The sequence below is a fragment of the Archocentrus centrarchus genome, chromosome 2 (genome assembly GCF_007364275.1).
Source record: "Archocentrus centrarchus isolate MPI-CPG fArcCen1 chromosome 2, fArcCen1, whole genome shotgun sequence".
Lineage (NCBI taxonomy): Eukaryota > Metazoa > Chordata > Actinopteri > Cichliformes > Cichlidae > Archocentrus > Archocentrus centrarchus.
In genome coordinates this window covers 12243976-12262333 of record NC_044347.1, presented here as the reverse complement: position 1 = coordinate 12262333, position 18358 = coordinate 12243976, and the positions used below count along the sequence as shown (strand labels likewise).

General features: G+C 39.1%; 1 protein-coding gene across 2 annotated transcripts in view; it reads left to right on the top strand.

Annotated features, from left to right (window-relative positions):
• LOC115792680 (SH3 domain-binding protein 4-A-like) overlaps nucleotides 1–18358 on the top strand; it is a 44316-nt gene extending 25958 nt beyond the window's left edge. The window contains exons 4-5 of one of the 2 annotated variants that reach the window (XM_030747307.1): nucleotides 12633–12821; nucleotides 13734–18358. In XM_030747307.1, coding sequence (XP_030603167.1) covers nucleotides 12633–12821; nucleotides 13734–13958 — 414 coding nt within the window. In that variant the 3' untranslated portion in view covers nucleotides 13959–18358. The remainder of the gene's footprint in view (nucleotides 1–12632; nucleotides 12822–13733) is intronic. The other variant, XM_030747315.1, reaches the window with a different exon arrangement.

The following is an 18358-nucleotide window of genomic DNA, read 5'->3' as shown; positions in this document are numbered from 1 at the left end:
AGTAGGTTCTTCTTTGCTTCTGTTTTCTTCAGTTGGCTTCTGATGATCATGTTCTCCTCTATGATTTACATGTAGGAAGCTTTGGTGGTTTCTAACTCTTGTTTGAAGTTCTGTACCTTCAACAAGGTGGCTGCTCAGTTCTTGCAGTGCAAGGTCTTTTCAGGTTCTGCGGTTGTGGTATTATTTCCTGCAACAGTCGCTGTGTTAGCAGTGCCTTTGATAGGAGCTTCACTCAGCTGAGGTGTGAAGTTCTCCTCTGTGTTAGACTCGGGTTTGTTCATCTTCCAGTCATTCTTGGAGATCTTGAATTGTTTTCTCTGCATTTTGTCTGCAGCACTTTAACTGCAGGTGAAGCCAATCCACCTGGATCTTGTGCTTGGCAGCTATGTGGTTTGCAGCTACCACTTTGTAGTGATTTGTTTGCTGCATACACTGAGAGTCCTGCAGTTGGAATCTCAGGACAGCGATCTCCTCTCTCATGGCACATGGAGGTCATCCATCATTGGGTCTGAAGTTGGGATTGGCCTGATGATGCCAAGTCCCTTTGCTGGGACCAGGGTTTCTTCCTCTGGGGTTTTGGTTTGCATTTTTCCTTTGTTTCTCGCCTGGTTTCAAAAACCAAAATGCACATTTAAAATGGGAATTTGCCGACCAATATTTGATATCACAGTGTCTGGAATTATCTTTTAAATACAGTCTACAATTTTTAAAAGAAAAAGAGTGTGCATTCACTCCTAATTAACCGTTTTTCTCAGAATGCATCGGCCATGGCACAACATACTTCAAAAGTGCTGCCATTCACAGACATCCGGCAAAAAATACCGTAATACCCCTATATGGCTGTGACGTGCAATTTCTGGGCTTTCAGGAACCGTTTGCATTTTTTCGATAGGACAAATGGTTGCGGAGTTACGGTAAAAAGCCAGCTGATCAACGTTCCTTGATCAGCCGATCAGCTGATACGCCACGTCTCAATCAGCTGTTCACCGCTATTGAGGGCAAGTAACGGGTGCTTCAGCAGCGATCGCCCGGCTACGGTGCCAGACTTGTTCTACCAACATTTGCTTTTAATCCAAAGTCTGTTTGTTTTTTTAAAAATCTATTACTATTTTTTTAGTGCCATTTGTCTTCTCTTTCAGGCAGCCTGACTCTCTGTTTTCTTTGTGTGCCCACACAGCAGCAGAGTTGAAAAGATATTTCAGGATTTTTTTTTTTCCCCTGTTGGTTCTTATTTCTGTTGCTTTTTCTCCACAGTAGCAGTCATTACAGGAGGCCTGAGCTACAGCAGGAGGTCAGAATAAGAACGAAAGGGGGTAGAGAAAAATGAAAGAAAAAAGAACACAGTAGTAGTTTATGAACTATCCCCCAACCTTCCTTTGGGTTAAATTGCTTAGACCACTGTGCAGTTTATCACTTTAGTCATGTGCGCTAAACTTTTCATTTCTCTGAGGCATTGTGTGAATGCAAGAGGTTCAGGGATGCAGTTCAATCCCAGGTTTCCTCTTTGGAGGGATAAAAAAATGGCCAAAGTGGCATCCCCCCCTCCTTTTGTGCCTCTGACTGTTGTGTCCAGGGTATGGGAAATAAATGCATCACAATGCATTTCTCAATTACGGGGGCACATTTGCACCAAGGCAAGATGTAAGCATTTTCAGGGCATGCTGGCACAGCTGGATTTTTTTCCCTGTACGACTCAATCACAGTAAAAATCTTTTGATGATGCGCACAAACTGCAGTGAGAGCTTCCCGCTGCTGATCTTCATCTAACCCGCTCTCTGCAGCTTTCTCTTGAGTTCCTGCTCTGCAGTACTTGAAGCTGATCTGCTTATATAATCGCTTCAAATATATCCAAATCTTTTTATTATCTTAGAGTATTTTTGTTGAACAATAGCTTCACAAACAAAGCTCCGCTAATCTCGTCATCTTTAGTCTCCTGCACGACCGCACATGTGTTGAGGTAATCGGTTTAATGCAAGACGCGGCTTCAGTTGCAGGAGAACTGACACTAGAGAAGCAACTAGCTGCCAACTGACAGAGGTGAATATGGCAAAAAGTGCTGAACCTTTCATCTTTGAGAAAGTGGAAATTGAACAAAGGTTACAGCGCTAACTTCCCAGCTCCCTGGAAAGGTTTTCCTGCAGAATAAGCACGCTTGGTTCAGGATTTACAACAGTCCTCTCCTCCACACTAGCCGACAGGTGTTCCCATGTGAAATACGAGCACATGCATTGATCAGGATGGCGTTGGAGGGCTTGGGGGCACCTGACACCGCCCCAACAGATCTTTTTAACACCACATATCGAGTTACAAAGGCAGAGGATGATATGAGAAAGCCACCCCTTATGCTTGTCAGTGGAGGAGAGCAGCTCAAAGGCCAGGAGGGTGTCTTTTAATAATAGATTTGTGCACATAGGCGGGGAGAATCACTCCTGAAGGGGATGTAATCAATCCCCCAATCTGAAACCAAGGCCATCAAACTGAACAGCAACAAACACCACAGCTCAGAAAAATTAGACTTCTTCATACATGCACAGCCTCTTCCTTCCCCTGTGACAGCCTGTAAAAATCAGCATGTTAATTAAGCAATGAATATTTGAACAGCCTGATTATCCAGAACAGGCTGCAGCACATTTATTGGACCACAAAAGAGAAATTTGGCTGAGAAGTATGACATCATCTGCAGCTGAGAGTCTTACCTACGCACAAACACCAAGGGTTTTCCAAATAAATCCGAGCTAGTTCCAGCCTAGGAACCTGCAAAGGGAAGAGATCCAAGTTGCTGATATTTCTCTATTTATATGAGCATTTTCAGGCCAATAAGAACTTTAATTCCTGTTGGGAAATCAGCTATAGACCTCTTCTTTAACCTCTTAACAATCACCAGATTGTTTGAAAACGATGTTGGGGGTAGCCAAGTGTCAGGGTTCAACCACATGCTAATGCCTCTATTACACAAGACTAGAGACCGGTCAGCCCCAGTTGCTGGGGTATTCCTCCACCAGATGGCGAGTGGTTGCTGAAGGTTGCTGGCTGTTGCTATGTGAAACCAGTCGTAAAGAGGATTCTGCACCAAAATCTTCCTTGTGTTTGATTTAGTTCGTAGCAGATTGCAAAAATAGTGAAGCTAGAAAGAGCAGGTTTCCTGTTGTTGATGATTGATTTCATTCTTAATAATATGAGATTAATGCCCAGATCTTGACTACTTAATATTTTGGACAAAATATTAAAGGTGCATTAAACCTTCATAGAAACAAAAGTTAGTAGTTGTGAGTGGATCCAGTGCATTAAATACTGATGTTCTGTGAGATGCCACTGGCACTGAAGTGAGTTAATGAGTTTATTTGCTAACAGATCTCAGTTCAAGTCCTGGTTGGGATGTTCTTGGATGGTTTTGGCACCAAGAACTTGTCGCTTAACCCTATAACAGTGGCAATCGCCACTGAACTACCCATTAACTGCCCTTACGTGCCGTGAACAGCTGGCCAACGTGTAGTGTATCACCACTGAGGTGGCTGATCAAAGGAACTTTGAACTACCATAATTATGTGACCATTTGTCCTATCGGAAAAATTCAAAAGAAAGCTTAGAAACCGTAAATTATTACAGTAATTGTTGCCAGAAGTCGGTGAACAGCGGCACTTTTGAAGTACGTTCTGTCGCCGGCAACAGGTTCAGTATTAAAAGGTTAATTCTAGGAGAAGATTGTGGTTTGGGTTCATTTAAAACCCCTTAATCACATTAGCCCTGTATAATGAAAAATTACTCACTGCTTTAAAATATGATGCCTAGGGGTCCTTTCCAAGCCCCATATTTGATGAGTTGATAAGACTTAGACGAGGCACTCTGACATAATGGGATTATTTGACATAAATGCAATATCCTGCCTACCTGATTAACGTTCTTCGGGTGATCAGATAAATAAAAAACATATGAAAAGTTTCAAAATGTCATTATACTGATTTGTCAGTCCTGTTTTCTTAGTCATTTTTATGTTTTCTAGAAGCAAAGAAATGTTGAAACCAATGGCGTGCGGTGACTTTTACAGAAAGGCAAGCAGAGCCTATAGCCCTCCTGCCCTCTTCAAAAATAAATTAAGCTTCCTTTAGTCTTTTAGAACTAATTAATATTAGCTGACAGTGAGTAGTGGAGGATTTAAAAAACAAACAAACATTGTTTTAGCAAAAGTAGCAATAACATACTGTGAAAACACCTCACTACACACAAAACTGTGGTAGTGGCAAATACTGCATAAAGTTTCAAAAATAAAAGTATTCTGCAGAAAAATGTTTCCCATCATTCTTACATGGATCAGTAATACTGCTGTAGATGTTTTGGGTTTAGCTCATTTTCCAGACTTTATATTCTGTTTAACCTGCAGTAATGCATCATATTCCATAAAATCATATGTTTGTAGTATCTGTCCTGTGAGCACCACAACAGCTTTTAATCAGCTCAGATGCAAACCATCTGCAAGCTGCTGGCCTCTCAGCTTGACAAGCTCCAGCCATTGTCAACGGTACACAAACACACCAATGAGAATGCCTACTCCATACACATTTCAGTGGCTCCATGGACAAGCTGCTTTAATCCTGCTTCCAGAGACAGTTGCCAACTGCAGCCACAAGATGGCAGTGATATAATGGATGGATGCAAATAGGCATGATGATGATGATAGGCTTTATGACAGCACCGTTTGAGATAAAAGGAGAGAGATCGCTTTATTTTGGTATGTTTTAATTGATGTCTGTTTTAGAGATTTTACTTGACAAGCACTGGTTGCCTTGCTTGCCCTGACGGTTGTTCTGAACTTAGTTTCAGAATAAAGCTCATTTGATCAATCAAAATAATCATTTGCATTGGCAAAACCTGGTTTTTCTTTTTTAATATGAGGTGAATTTGTTTTTGGTGAATATTTAATCTTCATTTTATGACAAGTATAACAAAGTTTGACAGAAAACAATTGGCTGTTTGCTTGTCTGTCTGAGATGTTGTTTTTCAGCTTTTTCAGTTTGTATTTCTGTTCTCTTCTGTCTGCCTTGTATTCATTTGTTTTCTCTGTCTGTCTCTTTCCTACCTGTCAGTATTATCACGCACTCTTCTCGTGCTCTGCCCCTCTTTCCTTGCCACTCTCCTGTCGAAGCTCTTGGAAGTGGAGCTCATTTATCTGACAGCCGCTCGGTCATCTGTCAGCGCCGTCTGTCCATCTGCTTTGCGAGTTTCCTGTGGCTCACCAGTATCTCCCACTATTTGAGCACTTCAATCTCTCATGGAGTAGAGTTTTTCTATTTTTAATGCAGAATCATGTTGTTAGTTAATCTGAAACAAAAAAAAAATAGGCTGGAAACTGGAGTTTCATGAAGAAATGGTGCATTGTTTTTCCTTTTCGTGTTACCTTTCGGGCATTTATTTGAAAGAACAAAATGAGTCAAAGTTATTTTATAGTGTTTTAGACTCTGCTGCTATATAGCTATCAGTAATGGAATTCCTCAACGATAAAGTCTTGGTCCTCTAAGTTTACATTATGCATTTGTTTCCGTTTCTACTAAGTATATCTACACAATCTGCATATAAGGAGATTATGTAATTTTGTTCAACTCCACCCTAACGCTGGCACCAACTTGGCAGTGCTGATTTTCAGTTATCAATTATTAATCAAAGATGACTTGTTAGGACTTCAGAAGACACAGAGTGCACTTTTTCAGATGTAATTTCAACACAAACTTTCAACTTAATATTGGTATTATGCATTTTTATACTGTAAACTTCCTGACATGACTGGATCAATCAAAGTACAGTAAAACCTCAAGATAAAAAAAAAAAGCAAAGTAGCATAGCGTTAGCCTAATAGCATAATTGCCTAAATCATATTTTGGCCAAAATTGAGATATCTATCTAAATGAATCTACACTGTTAGCAGAGTAGAGTTAGGTAGGTATCTCAAAATATGCCAAAATATGACTTAGGCAATTATGCTATTAGGCTAATGATAATTTACTAGAATTAAAGCCAGAAAACAAAAAATACCCTCAAAGGTAAAACAAAAGGGACTGAAATGTAAATAACTTCAGCTGGAGCTGAAACAACAGCTGACAGTGTCCTTGAGCAAGACGCTGACCCCTGACCTCCATCTGGTGCAGACTGAGCATGTGGTATATATCTGAGAATTGGATGACACTTATCTTGACTCAGAAAACAAAAAATCCAGTATTGTTTAATTTCTTTTGCCTGTTGCCCTCACTGGCCTCCCAGCCTTTCTTATGATGTCATGAAGCACCAAGTCTGTCATGCCTCCTGCTTTAATCCTTTCCGGCTTAAAACAACACACCTCTCCCACATTTATAGGAGCTCCAGCTTTGCATTCAAACACATCACGTCCGTTTTCAGACAGCACCTGACATGTTTGGCCAGCCCGGCTTGACCGGCACTATATTTAGGCTGAGACCTGCGTGAAGCCTGAGTCAGCAGATGGAGGACGTCACAGTGAAAGGCCAAAGTGCTCATCAGGCAGATGTTAAAGAGAAAATAAATTAATGTCTCAGTGCGGTTTGAAAAGACTGCCCTGAACATTGTAGGTTATTCAGGTTAATTAACTTTATGGCAGACCTGTAATCTATAATAGAAAAGACAGAGGAGGAATAGAAGTTTAAACCAGGTTATTGTAATTACTGGGAATTACATGGTTGTGGGATTATAAGGTTAAAAGATAAAGTATTTTTGCTTTTGCACAAGCTGGAAAATAAGTCAGATACACAGATTATTACAACAAACAAAAACAAGACTTCTGCAGGGTTCACCAAATTAAATTAAGGACTTTGGTATTTATTGTATTTAAATGCTCTCTTAAAGGTTAGACCAGCAGGGAGAATTAGCCCTGCAGTTATTTATTAATTGCATGAATTTCATTAACCTGTTTGTTTATATTTTGTAGCTGTTTACAACAGTAACTTCTAAGAAATAATTATAATAATAATTACCCAATTAACAGGACCTGGACCAAGATTAGTGTCTAATTGGATTTAAATAAAGGAAACTAAAGTAGTAGTAGTAGTAGTAGTAGTACCACCAATTATATTACTTTATATTACCACTGTAGAGTTACATGTCAGAAATTACAGAAAGCTTTAAGACCTGTAAAATGAAGCCTCTGGGCCGTCTTCTAGCATTTGATATCAATTATTAACCAATTACTGGTAAGAAATGAATAATGAATTAGTTCAGTGGTTTTCAGTGTAAACCACTTTCCAGCAGCAGCACTGTGAGAGGTTTTACTTTACCCTGATTACATGGCAGAGCTTTGGTTTCATCTGAGTGGAACTGAAGCTCCTGCAGCTCTTCGTCTCATCGATTCTTCTGTTTTCCACTCTGTGCAATACGATCTCAATAAAACTGAGTTTTTATCAGCAGTTACAGAAGCATGAATTACATCCTGTAAACATGCTCATGTATTGAATTAAAAACCAATATGACATCAGCCCATTTGAGGCTTTTTTTTTTTTTTTTGGCTCGGACTTTTAAGACTTTTAACTGATATCATTACATTGGAAGACAAAAGGAAGCTCCAAGAAGCTTTGTTCATTTTTCTTTTTGCATATTTTATGTAATTTAATGTCATTTATTTTCTTCAGAACAGTCGTTTTTCGGGGTGGTAACAGGCAGTTGCATTTTGTTGTATTTTCTGTAAGGTGTGATTCAAATACTTTGTTTGCTTCCACTGAGCTGTAATGAATGGTTTAATGGTTTCAGTAAGTGTTTGTTGTCCACAGCTAAGAGTTTTCATTACTGATCAATCCATTAATCTCTATAAATACCAGCAGACATGCTTGAAGCATCAAAACGTTGTGTTTTTTCCACATATAACAGTGGTCCTGTCACACCGTCTCCTGCAAAGAAAGAAATGTTATCATTGCAGATGAAAAGCAAGTGCACATTGTTTGTTTATTTTTAATATAAGAGCATTTTATTGGCAATCTAGTTGGTTATTCAGTGTCAGTGATCAGACACACACTGGCTGGTAGCTGGTTGTGTTTTTACTGTCTGTGCCTTATGGAGCATTTTTAATGAAAATTTGTGACTATTAAGGCTTGCTGTAAGGTACCGACCATCCGTGAAGTCTGTACAGTGGTTTGCACTGTCACCTCACAGCAACAAAGACCTGGGTTCAAATCCCTCAGTTGGCTTGGGCCTTTCTATGTTTATGGTTTACATGTTCTCCCCATTGCTGCGTGGGCTCTCTCTGGCTTCCTCCCACAAGTCCAAAGACATGCATGTTAGGTTTCTTGGCTATAGATGTGAGTGGTTTTCTGTCTCTATGTGCAACTCTGTGACAGATTGACCGCCTCTCACCTTATAATACCTGGGACAGGCTCCAGCCGCCTCCAGCTTGAGCTTATTCCCAGGACATCAAATTATGCCATGTTGTCAAAGTTCCGGGTTATGGAATTGGTGAGATGGGACTACTCTTGTCCAGTTTTAATCCAAATTATGATCATTTCCTCAGCCTAACCAAGTCATTAAAGCGAGCCATTGGGTGAAAGCAACAGTAAAATGCAAAGGAAAATTAAACAAATCTGCAAGCAGAAGAAAAGCGAAACACACTGATAAACCTGCGACTCCACCACCACCACCCCTCCAGCCTCTCAGTGCAGACTTCGTACATCTGTGAAATGTTATCTCGCAACAGCCAATATTGCAGCACCAGCACCAAAATGCAACTTGTGTATGACAGAGAAACACACGAGACCACAATGTGAGAGTAAGTTGGCCAATCGCAGTCATGTATGAAGATAGTTTAGATTATCAGTTAATCAGCTCATCAGCTGTATTGCGCTGTTTTTATTGTGACTGTCGGTAAATTAGAGAGGAAAGTGCACGGCAGAAATTTGCCTCTCACTCCTGTCGTGATGTTTTGGTAGTTTATTGTGTGCATCACATAAAGTCAGTGCTTCAGTCTTACAGCAGCATGAGTGAAAGTCAGATAATGTGGCAGCAGGCTGCTGCTTATCTTGAATCTGAATGTGAATGACAGGGAGCGAATGAGAGAAAGAAATTTGATCTTTTTGATTCAGACTCGAGTGTTTTGGTGGCTGGAGACTGTGCGCGTGTCTGTGGGTGCGTTTATATGTGTAAAGCTTTGAAGCTGCAGCTGACTGACAGAGAGGCTGAATTAGTAGAAAAAGCTTTATTAAATTTACTCGATGCTCTAGTGCTAGAGGTTTTCTCATAAGGAACAGAAGCTTTTTTTTTTTTTTTTTTGCCACATACTGTTCAATCACAAAGCTGTTTTCTCTTAAATGACTTGCATAACAGCGCAAAACTTGAAATCATTTTCCGATATGAGGCAGAGATATGATAACAGAGGTCTAAAAAAAAGCAGCAGTTTGGTTTTGTTCAAGACAGTGCCCCAAGTTTCCTCTTTAATATTTGAGTTTTTATGGTGCATGTGATGTTAGGCTTGAAAATCAGATATTGTCTGTATTTTTATGAGTTTCATTAAATTTAGATGCTTTTATTATTAAAAGGTAATTTTGTAATTAACTTTCACCACTAGGGGGCAGTGTTTTACCAGTGTGTACCTCTGTTTACATTTCAGTATTTCTTTTTAGCTGCCCCCATTTTGTAAACACGAAGTTGTTCTCTGTGACTTACCTCACTTCACCTTGTGGTACAAACTGGTATTACATGAAAGTACAGCCCGGCTTTAGTTCAGCTGCAGTTCATATCTCTTGAAAACAATACAGAGATTTTTTTTTTTGGACATAAAGTGACATAAAGTTGTTTCTTAACATTGTGCTGACAGCTTTAGTTAAATCTGGTATTTACAAAAGAATTTCTTGAGGTCAGTAAAGCTCCTGTTTCAACAGCACTGAAGTAATAAACAGTGATCGTGAATGGTAATGTGGCTGGCACACACGTAAACAAAAGCCATATGGCCACATTAGCTGTCTTAAGTTATCATTAAGGTAGTGACATAGGCAGTATATCAGAAGGTTTCCAAAACCACATTTTGCAGCCAGATGTGTGCGGGTGAGTGAATGAGCAAATACTCTAAGCAGGAAACTGTTTACAGAGGTCAAGACAGAAAGCAGTTTCCCTGTAGACTTCTATAGGATTGGAACCCTTTTTGCAACCACAGCTAATGCCATCTGGTGGCCTTCAGATAGAATACAACTTTAAGAAACTTCCGCAATAGGTTCATTTTTTCGACCCAGAAGCTACATCCATGTTTTATATCTTCTATGGGTACCAGCTAACACCTATGGCTAATAATAATAAAATGATAATGTTAATTTGGGAACTAAGCAGCAAACATTATCAGTCCTACCCGTCTCTAATGTTAATAAGAGCATTAATTTAACAGGGCAACATGGTTGTTTGTGTCTACAAAGTGTTATGTTTCTCTTAAAGTCCCAGACTGAAGCTGAAAAAAGCTGAGTTTGAAAGTGTAGTATCATTACAACCATACTGTGGAGTTATTGGGCACTCGACCTGTTATGCCCTTTAAACATGACTGTGTGTTCCCGTGAATCCTTAAGTGACAATGAGCAGGACAGACATATTTTTCAAGGCACAGTTCTCCTATGACAGCTGGCTCCAGCCGCCACCCCTGACCCTAAAAAGCAGATGAGGTAGAGAATGGATGGATGCATGGATGGATGGATGGATAGTTCACCTTCTGAACTGGTGTAAAATACATCTTTTGGACCTAAACTAATTATGGTAGCTCACCTTTGAGAGTACTTAAGACCTTGATTGTGCTTTACTTAATGCTTTTCCTGCATATTTTAGAGTTTGTACTGAAATATTTTCGTGTGAAAATACTAAAAAAACGTGCGTATTACATCCCTGGTTGAGTTCACTTAGGTCATAGTGGAAGACACAAAACCTTAAATATCCCCACATGTCTCCACTAGGTTGTTCTTTTTCTGGGGCTGGCAGCAAAGAAAAAAGAAACCTTCCCTGCAAAGAACCTGAAAGGTTTCACCACAGGACAGTGCCTCACTTTGATGCCCAGAGCTTTATCTCGAAATAGACACACATGCACTCACTACTCCTTTTTTTTGTCAGTAAAAACGAAAACGTCTTAGTGGCTGTCGTTCCTCGTTTCAGGAAACAAAAAAAATCTTGCCTGGAGTGAATTTTCCAGTCAGCCGCTTTCATTAAAACTCAATATTTTTTAACCCTCATTTAACCGGGTTATCTGAGTAAGAATGTATTTACAGCAGCAGCCCTTGGGGACAGGATTACTAAGAGGATAGTAACGGATTATATTTACACAGGAAGCCCTGTAACTATTTTCAGCCTTTGTTTTCGCTCTTCAGCTCACAAATCTCACAAAACGTGTTTGCTCTACATTTTTCTGACTTCTTTTATCTATCCCTCTTTTCTTGTGAGACAATGGATGGATTCACCCCCGTAGTCCTCGACAAATGAATTTGTTTGAGCTGTTGAAGACCGAAAAATATTTTTAAAAATCAAGAACAAAGAATGCAGTCTAACGCAACGGCCTTGCAATAAATCACTCCAGCTGAAGGTTAAATCTTAGTTAGTATTACAGAAACACCTCTCTGTAAATTGCATTACCTTGCAGCGGCATGCAAAAGGAGAAGCGTTACATTAATACCGCTCTAAAACATTGTGGAAAACTAGTCTGTAGATATGCATTGTTTCAAAGGGAAAAGAGGGGATACTGTGTTGGAAAGGGAAAAGGTAATTGATTGGATGTATGCAAAATTTGACAATAGAGGTCATTATAGACCGGGACGCTTTCTACTAGTCAATTGAAGACATGTTATATTTGAATAGGTTGCGTAAAAAACTTGGACATGCCTTCTAGGTCTGAAAAGTGTGTTAAACCTATGTCCTTTTTAATGGCCAACAGGAGGCAACTCTTCTGGTTTTAAAATGTCTACCCTTATCTCCCTTCCAACCAGTGGGCCATGTTGTGGTGGTGGTTACGTGTGTCTTTTATATTCAATCTATGGCTTTTCACATTTTTGTTGTATGTCATATCCAAATTTTTAAACCTGTTCTTGGGGACTTGGGTTTTTGTAGCAGCATTCAGTGTAGTCCAGATGCCCTTTTACCAGGTAATGTTCTCCAACTGCTCCTGGAGATCCCATGGTATTCTCAGGAAAAATGAGATAATCCTGCCTGTTGGATGTGTCCATAATATCGTCAGTGGAACAGACCCAAAATGTTTCCTCTAACCTTGGGTAGTAATTTTAAACCACAGTTTATGCTTGAACCATGTCTATGTACATAGACATAGGATGTTTTGGACTATGCATGTACATAGGTTGTATTTTTCCAATAATGATTTGCAAGGTCCTGGAAAATGGTATCCTGCCAACAGGGTCCTTGAAAATGGAAAACAATATGAAATATTTGATTTGGCAGATCTGTTGCTGTTTGGCAAGCCTCGAATTTCTTTCAATCAGGGAAACAATGCTGAAGTGATTAAGTGATTTCATGACTAGAAAATCTGGATATAAATTTTCATTTCCATTCTTTCCCCACATGAATTTTTGCATATTCAGTATAGTGACTGTCAATTGATGCTTTCTTCCAATCACATCCATGTCGACATACAAAGACTTTCTTAACTTCTTACTAATGTTTACTGACCATTTCAGGCATTGCTGAAGATGGACTGCCAGGGTCTGGTTGCCAGGTTGGTCCTGGATTTTGTCTTGTTGACTACAGCAGTGGAGGTGGCGTCTCGGTGGAGGGAACTGGCCGAGAAACTGGCCCGAGTCTCCAAGCAGCAAATGGAGGCTTATGAGGCTCCACATCGAGACAAGAATGATCTACTGGATAATGAGGTGAGAGATCTTTAGTCAGGTTCAAGCTTTGATGTACAACTGATAATGTTGTATAATGTGCAATGAAGTCATTAGGATAGCACACTGTATGGCAGCCTGTTGTTTCTGTGTTTCTGACAAAGTAGTACCAGTAAAGGTTTGCTGAGTTTAGGAGTTTCTCTTTGATGTGTACCAACAACAATACATGAATTACTTTGATACCAAAGAAAACTTTTACCTTTGTTTTTTATTTATACAATTTCTCTATGGAATTGTTGACATTTATTCACAATTTGTATCCTGTGTGAGTTATGTCTTAAAATGTGCATATAATGTCTGTACATTTAGATTTGACTGAGTTGAGTATAATTGCAACCATGTGTCTCATGCCTGTAGCCACCAACTATATTGACTGTACAAGCCAAAGAAATGGGCTAAACTACAGTAGTTATATTCCCATTGATCAAAATGTCCTTTGAGCCACAAACAGTATATTTGCCCAAGCCACTGTGCTACCTAAATTTTCTTGGGTAGAAACTCTTCAAGAAAAGGCAACAGTTGTCAAAATCTCTGAGAATTTCAAAAGAAACAAGTCAAGATACTTTGCACAGTTGTGCTTTCTAAAGTAGCACACAGCAACACTTAAGGCGCATTCAAGCTGCTATACTATGTGTGGTTTAGGTGAGGGAGTCACGCATAATTTCTTTAACCTGTCGCTCCTTATTACATACAAAGAGCTGCTAAAGTTCAATCTAAATGCATTCAAGAGTCCCATTCTTACATGCATTGTTCTTTGTGTAAGTCCTAGGCAAAGTCAGGGCTGTGGTACATGTGTGAAGATGGCTAGAAAAACTTGGTCCTATCTTTTGCCTTCTGTCCCTAAAAAAAGACATTTTCTTTCACTTCCCTTTACCCCTACCCTGAATCTTTTAGTCTATGTGGAAACCAGCCTATGACTTCTTGCTGACTTGGGCTGCCCATGTTGGGGACAGCTACCGAGACGTGATCCAGGAGCTCCATCTTGGCCTGGATAAGATGAGGAACCCCATCACCAAGAGGTGGAAACACCTTACCGGCACACTTATACTTGTCAACTGTCTCGACACCCTCCGCAGTGCGGCTTTCTGTCCTACAGGATATGGAGATTTTGCTGTTTGAAAACAGAAGATTTGATGGCTGGTAGAATTACTGAAACTCAGTTCTGAGATTTCCCTCTGGAGTTTCGTTGACTCGTGGGCAGAAGGTGGTGACAGCGTGGTGCTCACTACATGTCTGGAATGGATATGAAAGATTATCCCGTGTAGTTGTAGAGCAGTGTGAAGAATCTTGAGGCTTTCCTAAGCCAGGTCTGACATGCACATTCTGCTCACTCGTTTGGACTCTAGCATCCGCATCATGGCAGCGCTGATTGGTTGTTGATTGATTAAACAGCAGAAATAGTAATGCCGCTTTCTGAATCTGGATCTTTGTGTTTTTAAGCATCATGTTGTCTCTTTCTATACCTTTCTTGTGCTCTCTACCTCTTATGTTGTTTCTGCTTTCCTTTCTCTATGCTTTTCTCTATCTCTTTTCTACCTCACACTTTGTCCTCTTTACCACCTTTTGACAGCTTTAAGTATTACATGCTGTTTTTTTTTTCCAGCTTTCCCTTTTGCTTCAGTAAATGGCATTTTCAGGCTTCTGTCCTCGTTCTTTTTGTTACTGTATATTAACTTGCTTTACCCTCAGGACAACATGACTCCTCAGACACTGCAGTACTGTGACATTTCAGACTACTTAAATGTTGATCTGACCTTCATACAGAACTGAGTATGCTTATGATCTTAACTTTCATACAGACACAGATTTTCCCTCCATTTGAGATGGGCAGTTTTTATTATTTGACTGCATTTCACAGGCATTTTTATATATACATATATATAAAAGAAACAAAAAGAAGAAAATGTCAAATCAAAGTTAATGAGAAATAGTGCAAAAATTGTTAGTGATTAGCTTGCCAAAAACTATTACCCAATGCCAAGGTGGGATTGTGTGTCATAAAGCTGCAGTACATCTGTTAATGCAAGTAATTTCTATACTTGTGTTAAAATCAGTTATTATTATTATTATTGGATTTATTCTTAGTGGGATTATTTAATATTCAATCCTCTTGCATAACAAACATTTAGTTGCTGGCTGTTACTAGATAAAATTGGTCCCTTGAGATTGGTTTGTCGCTAGCAGATTGCATCTGTCACCTGTACTTTGCAATGGAAGACACCTACTGGTCTGTAAACACTTGCCAACTGCTTGCAGAGCAGTAGTGAAACTGAAAAGTGTGACACAAAACAGAAATGGAGAACGTTCACCTTTAAAATATTTATTGAGCTAACCAACACATTTCCAAAGGCACAACTTATATTTTGAAGACAAATGGTTTTAATTTCTGGTTTGTGTCACATTTTTATAGTTTCATCACTGCTTGGCGAGTAGATGGCGAGTGTTTGCAGACAACCCGGCATCTTCCATGCAAACTGTGCACAACCATTACAGTTTCCTTGCAACAAAAGCAATCACAAGGATGTTTTTGGTGATGCACTCTTTACCTCTTTGTGACCGATTTCACCTTGTGACTGCCTGCAACCATTTATCATTGAGTTGGGCAATGCACAGTTTTTCCTAGAAACCTGTGGCTTCAAAGGTGTCACCAACATGTCTCTCAGCTTGTGTAACTGGGGCATGTCATGAAAATGAACTTAGCACAAATATTAAGGAAATTTTTGTTGATTATTTCTTTGTTGTAACAGTGCTTCTTGGCAATAAATCTTATACTGCTGAAAAACCTGTTTATTTCCCCTTAAATGGTGCTACAAATGCATTTGTGAGTTGAGCAGCAGAGTTGAGCATGTGGGTTGTGCCTGTGAAAAACTTGCCAAATCTCTCCCAATGCCAGAGAGCTTATTCTGCTATTGGTACCCCAGGTACTGACAATCAGGCTTGTTATCACTGTCATCACAATGCAGAGAAGATGAGATTCTTCAACCAGTGGCAGTCCCATATCTCCACAATCTGGGTCTGAACTCTATCCTCCAAGATGACAGTGCTCACCCCCACAGAGCGGGTTTATCAGAGACTACCTCCAGATTTTGGACAGGATGGAACACCCTGCCTGCAGGCTTGACCTCAACCCCACTGAACAATTGTAGTATCAGCTTGCATATGCTGTTGGTGCCAGAGTGACCAACACAACCACACTGGCTGAATTGTGAGAAATGCCAGTTGAAGAATGGGATGCCATTTCACAACAGTGTATGACCAAGCTGGTCACCAGCATGAGGAGGGGGTGCCAGGCTGTTGTGGATGTGTATGGTTCTTCCACATGCAACAGAGGCCCCTGTTTGTTAAATGAGTAAATTGTTAAATTGCCAATATAACTTGTTTCTTCAGACTTCAGTCATCCAAGCCAATAAACAACACCATAGAAAAGTCAGTAGCAGAATAATCTGTTTGGCATTGGCAGAGAAGATTTGGCAAGTTTCTCATGGGCGCAACCCACATCCTCAACCCTATGGTAGCTTGTTTCCACCACTAAAAAAAGAAAAATTCACCATCCTTATCTCAAAATTCTGAGTTAATAGTGCAAAATTTTGAGTTAGTTCTGCCAATCAGAAAGCTCCGTGACAGTACATCATTTCCTTGTTAACTGGAAGCAGGAGGCTGAAGGCATCAGCTGTCCAACAGATTTACATGAAAAGATTGATGCCTTACCTTTTATGCAGCTGTTTTTTGCTATAAGGTATTTAAAGGTTAAAAAGCTGATGACAATTTGTTCATGTTTGCTATACACTGCTGATACTGATACTGATACTGATACTGTAACTACCCGATTTTAAGTGTGCATGCGTTGGTGATTTCTGCTTCCCGGTAACCAGGAACAGAGCTTCCTAATTGGCAGCGCTAACTTGAAATTTTGAGTTATTAACTTAAACTCAAAATGTTTTTTTAGTGGTGGAAACAAGTTTCCATACAGCTCTGCTGCTCAACCCACAAATGCAATTTCCTTACAGATGTCAAACCATTTAAGAGGAAATAAACTTATTTATTGCCAAGTTTATTATCCTGAAATCTTTTAAGAAGAAAGTTTAAAATATATTTTAAAATTAAAAGACAGAGAGTGCACAATTAGATAAAGAGAAGCATTACAGATTCCTTGTATGCGTAGCATACCTTGGCCAATAATAAAGTAATAATAATAAATAAAGTTTGATTCTGATTCTGATTTTGGACTCTAAAATAAAAACTGTAATGTTGTTAAGTCCAACTAAAAACAAAAAAAAAAGCATTTGAGTTTTTAGATCAACATTAAAATCCAGTCAACTCGGCAAAAGCATCTGTTTTGTTAAGTCTGGTATTAGTTATTTCTGGGTCCAAATGCGAAGGCACAACTGAGAGTTAAAAACTGTCCAAATTATTTCAGCTCCAGTGCTCAGTGTGGCTGTTTTCCCAGGTATTGTAATCCGTCCATCCATCTAACCATTTTCTTCCACTGATTTTAATATCCAGGCATCCATGAAAAATAAGGGTTTTTTTTAGAGATTTTAGCAGAATTAGAAGAAACAGTCAGTTAGCTAAGTAGGTGCCATCTAAGGTAATATACCATGTTCTAACTGAAGTGTTTGTAAAGAAAATTAATTATAAACTACAGAACTAGTTGACATAATGTTGTGCTATCTGGTGGCTAGCTTCAGAGCTATGTCTGGGCAAACATAGCTCTGTAGGAAAGGAAGGGGTAGGATGAGGCACAAATTGTTCTCATTAAAAGTGTAAACACCAGGAAATATATCTTAAAGCCACTAACACTACTACTGCTACACTAATTTTAAAAGAAAAACCCGATGATGACAGCTAAATTGTTTTGGGAGCTTGAGTCTTTTTAAAAATGGAGACTTAGCAGGCAGCTAATAGCATTAGCTTGCTGGCTAGTAAATTTGGTTTTTAACATATAGTCTGGCTGCAAATACAAAGGATTTGATTAATCAAGACTTTTGATGACAATATAAGTGAAATGTGTTTTTATTCCTTTGTGCATCTTACCAAATTCCTTTTGGACACCTCCAGAATGATTATAAATATTTACAAAATTTTTATTTTATTTTTAGATGATGAAATATGTTTTAGTTGCATTTTTACCAGCTGACCCCAGACTGTGCATTAGTTATGTAAAATGTAAATCAAAAACTACACGATCAGTTTTAAAACAAAAAGTTAGTTACATTTTTCTTGTTTTCATGCATTTTTGATTCTGTGATTTCAGCAACGATAATCAGCTGTGATGCTTTAATTGTTCATTTCTGTTTTTTTGAAACGTCTTTCTTGTCTCTAATATGTTTTTTGTGACTGCTGCAATGTTTAGAATATGACATTTTCTGAGCAGAAAATGCACGAGGAGTTTATATATTTGTACCAAATGCTGATTGAGTATTGACACATTTGTAAGTGATGCTGTATCACCTGTGAAAATTCACAGATTTTTTTCAGTGTTTCTGTTCAGAAAGTATCAATAAAACCTATGAAGTTAA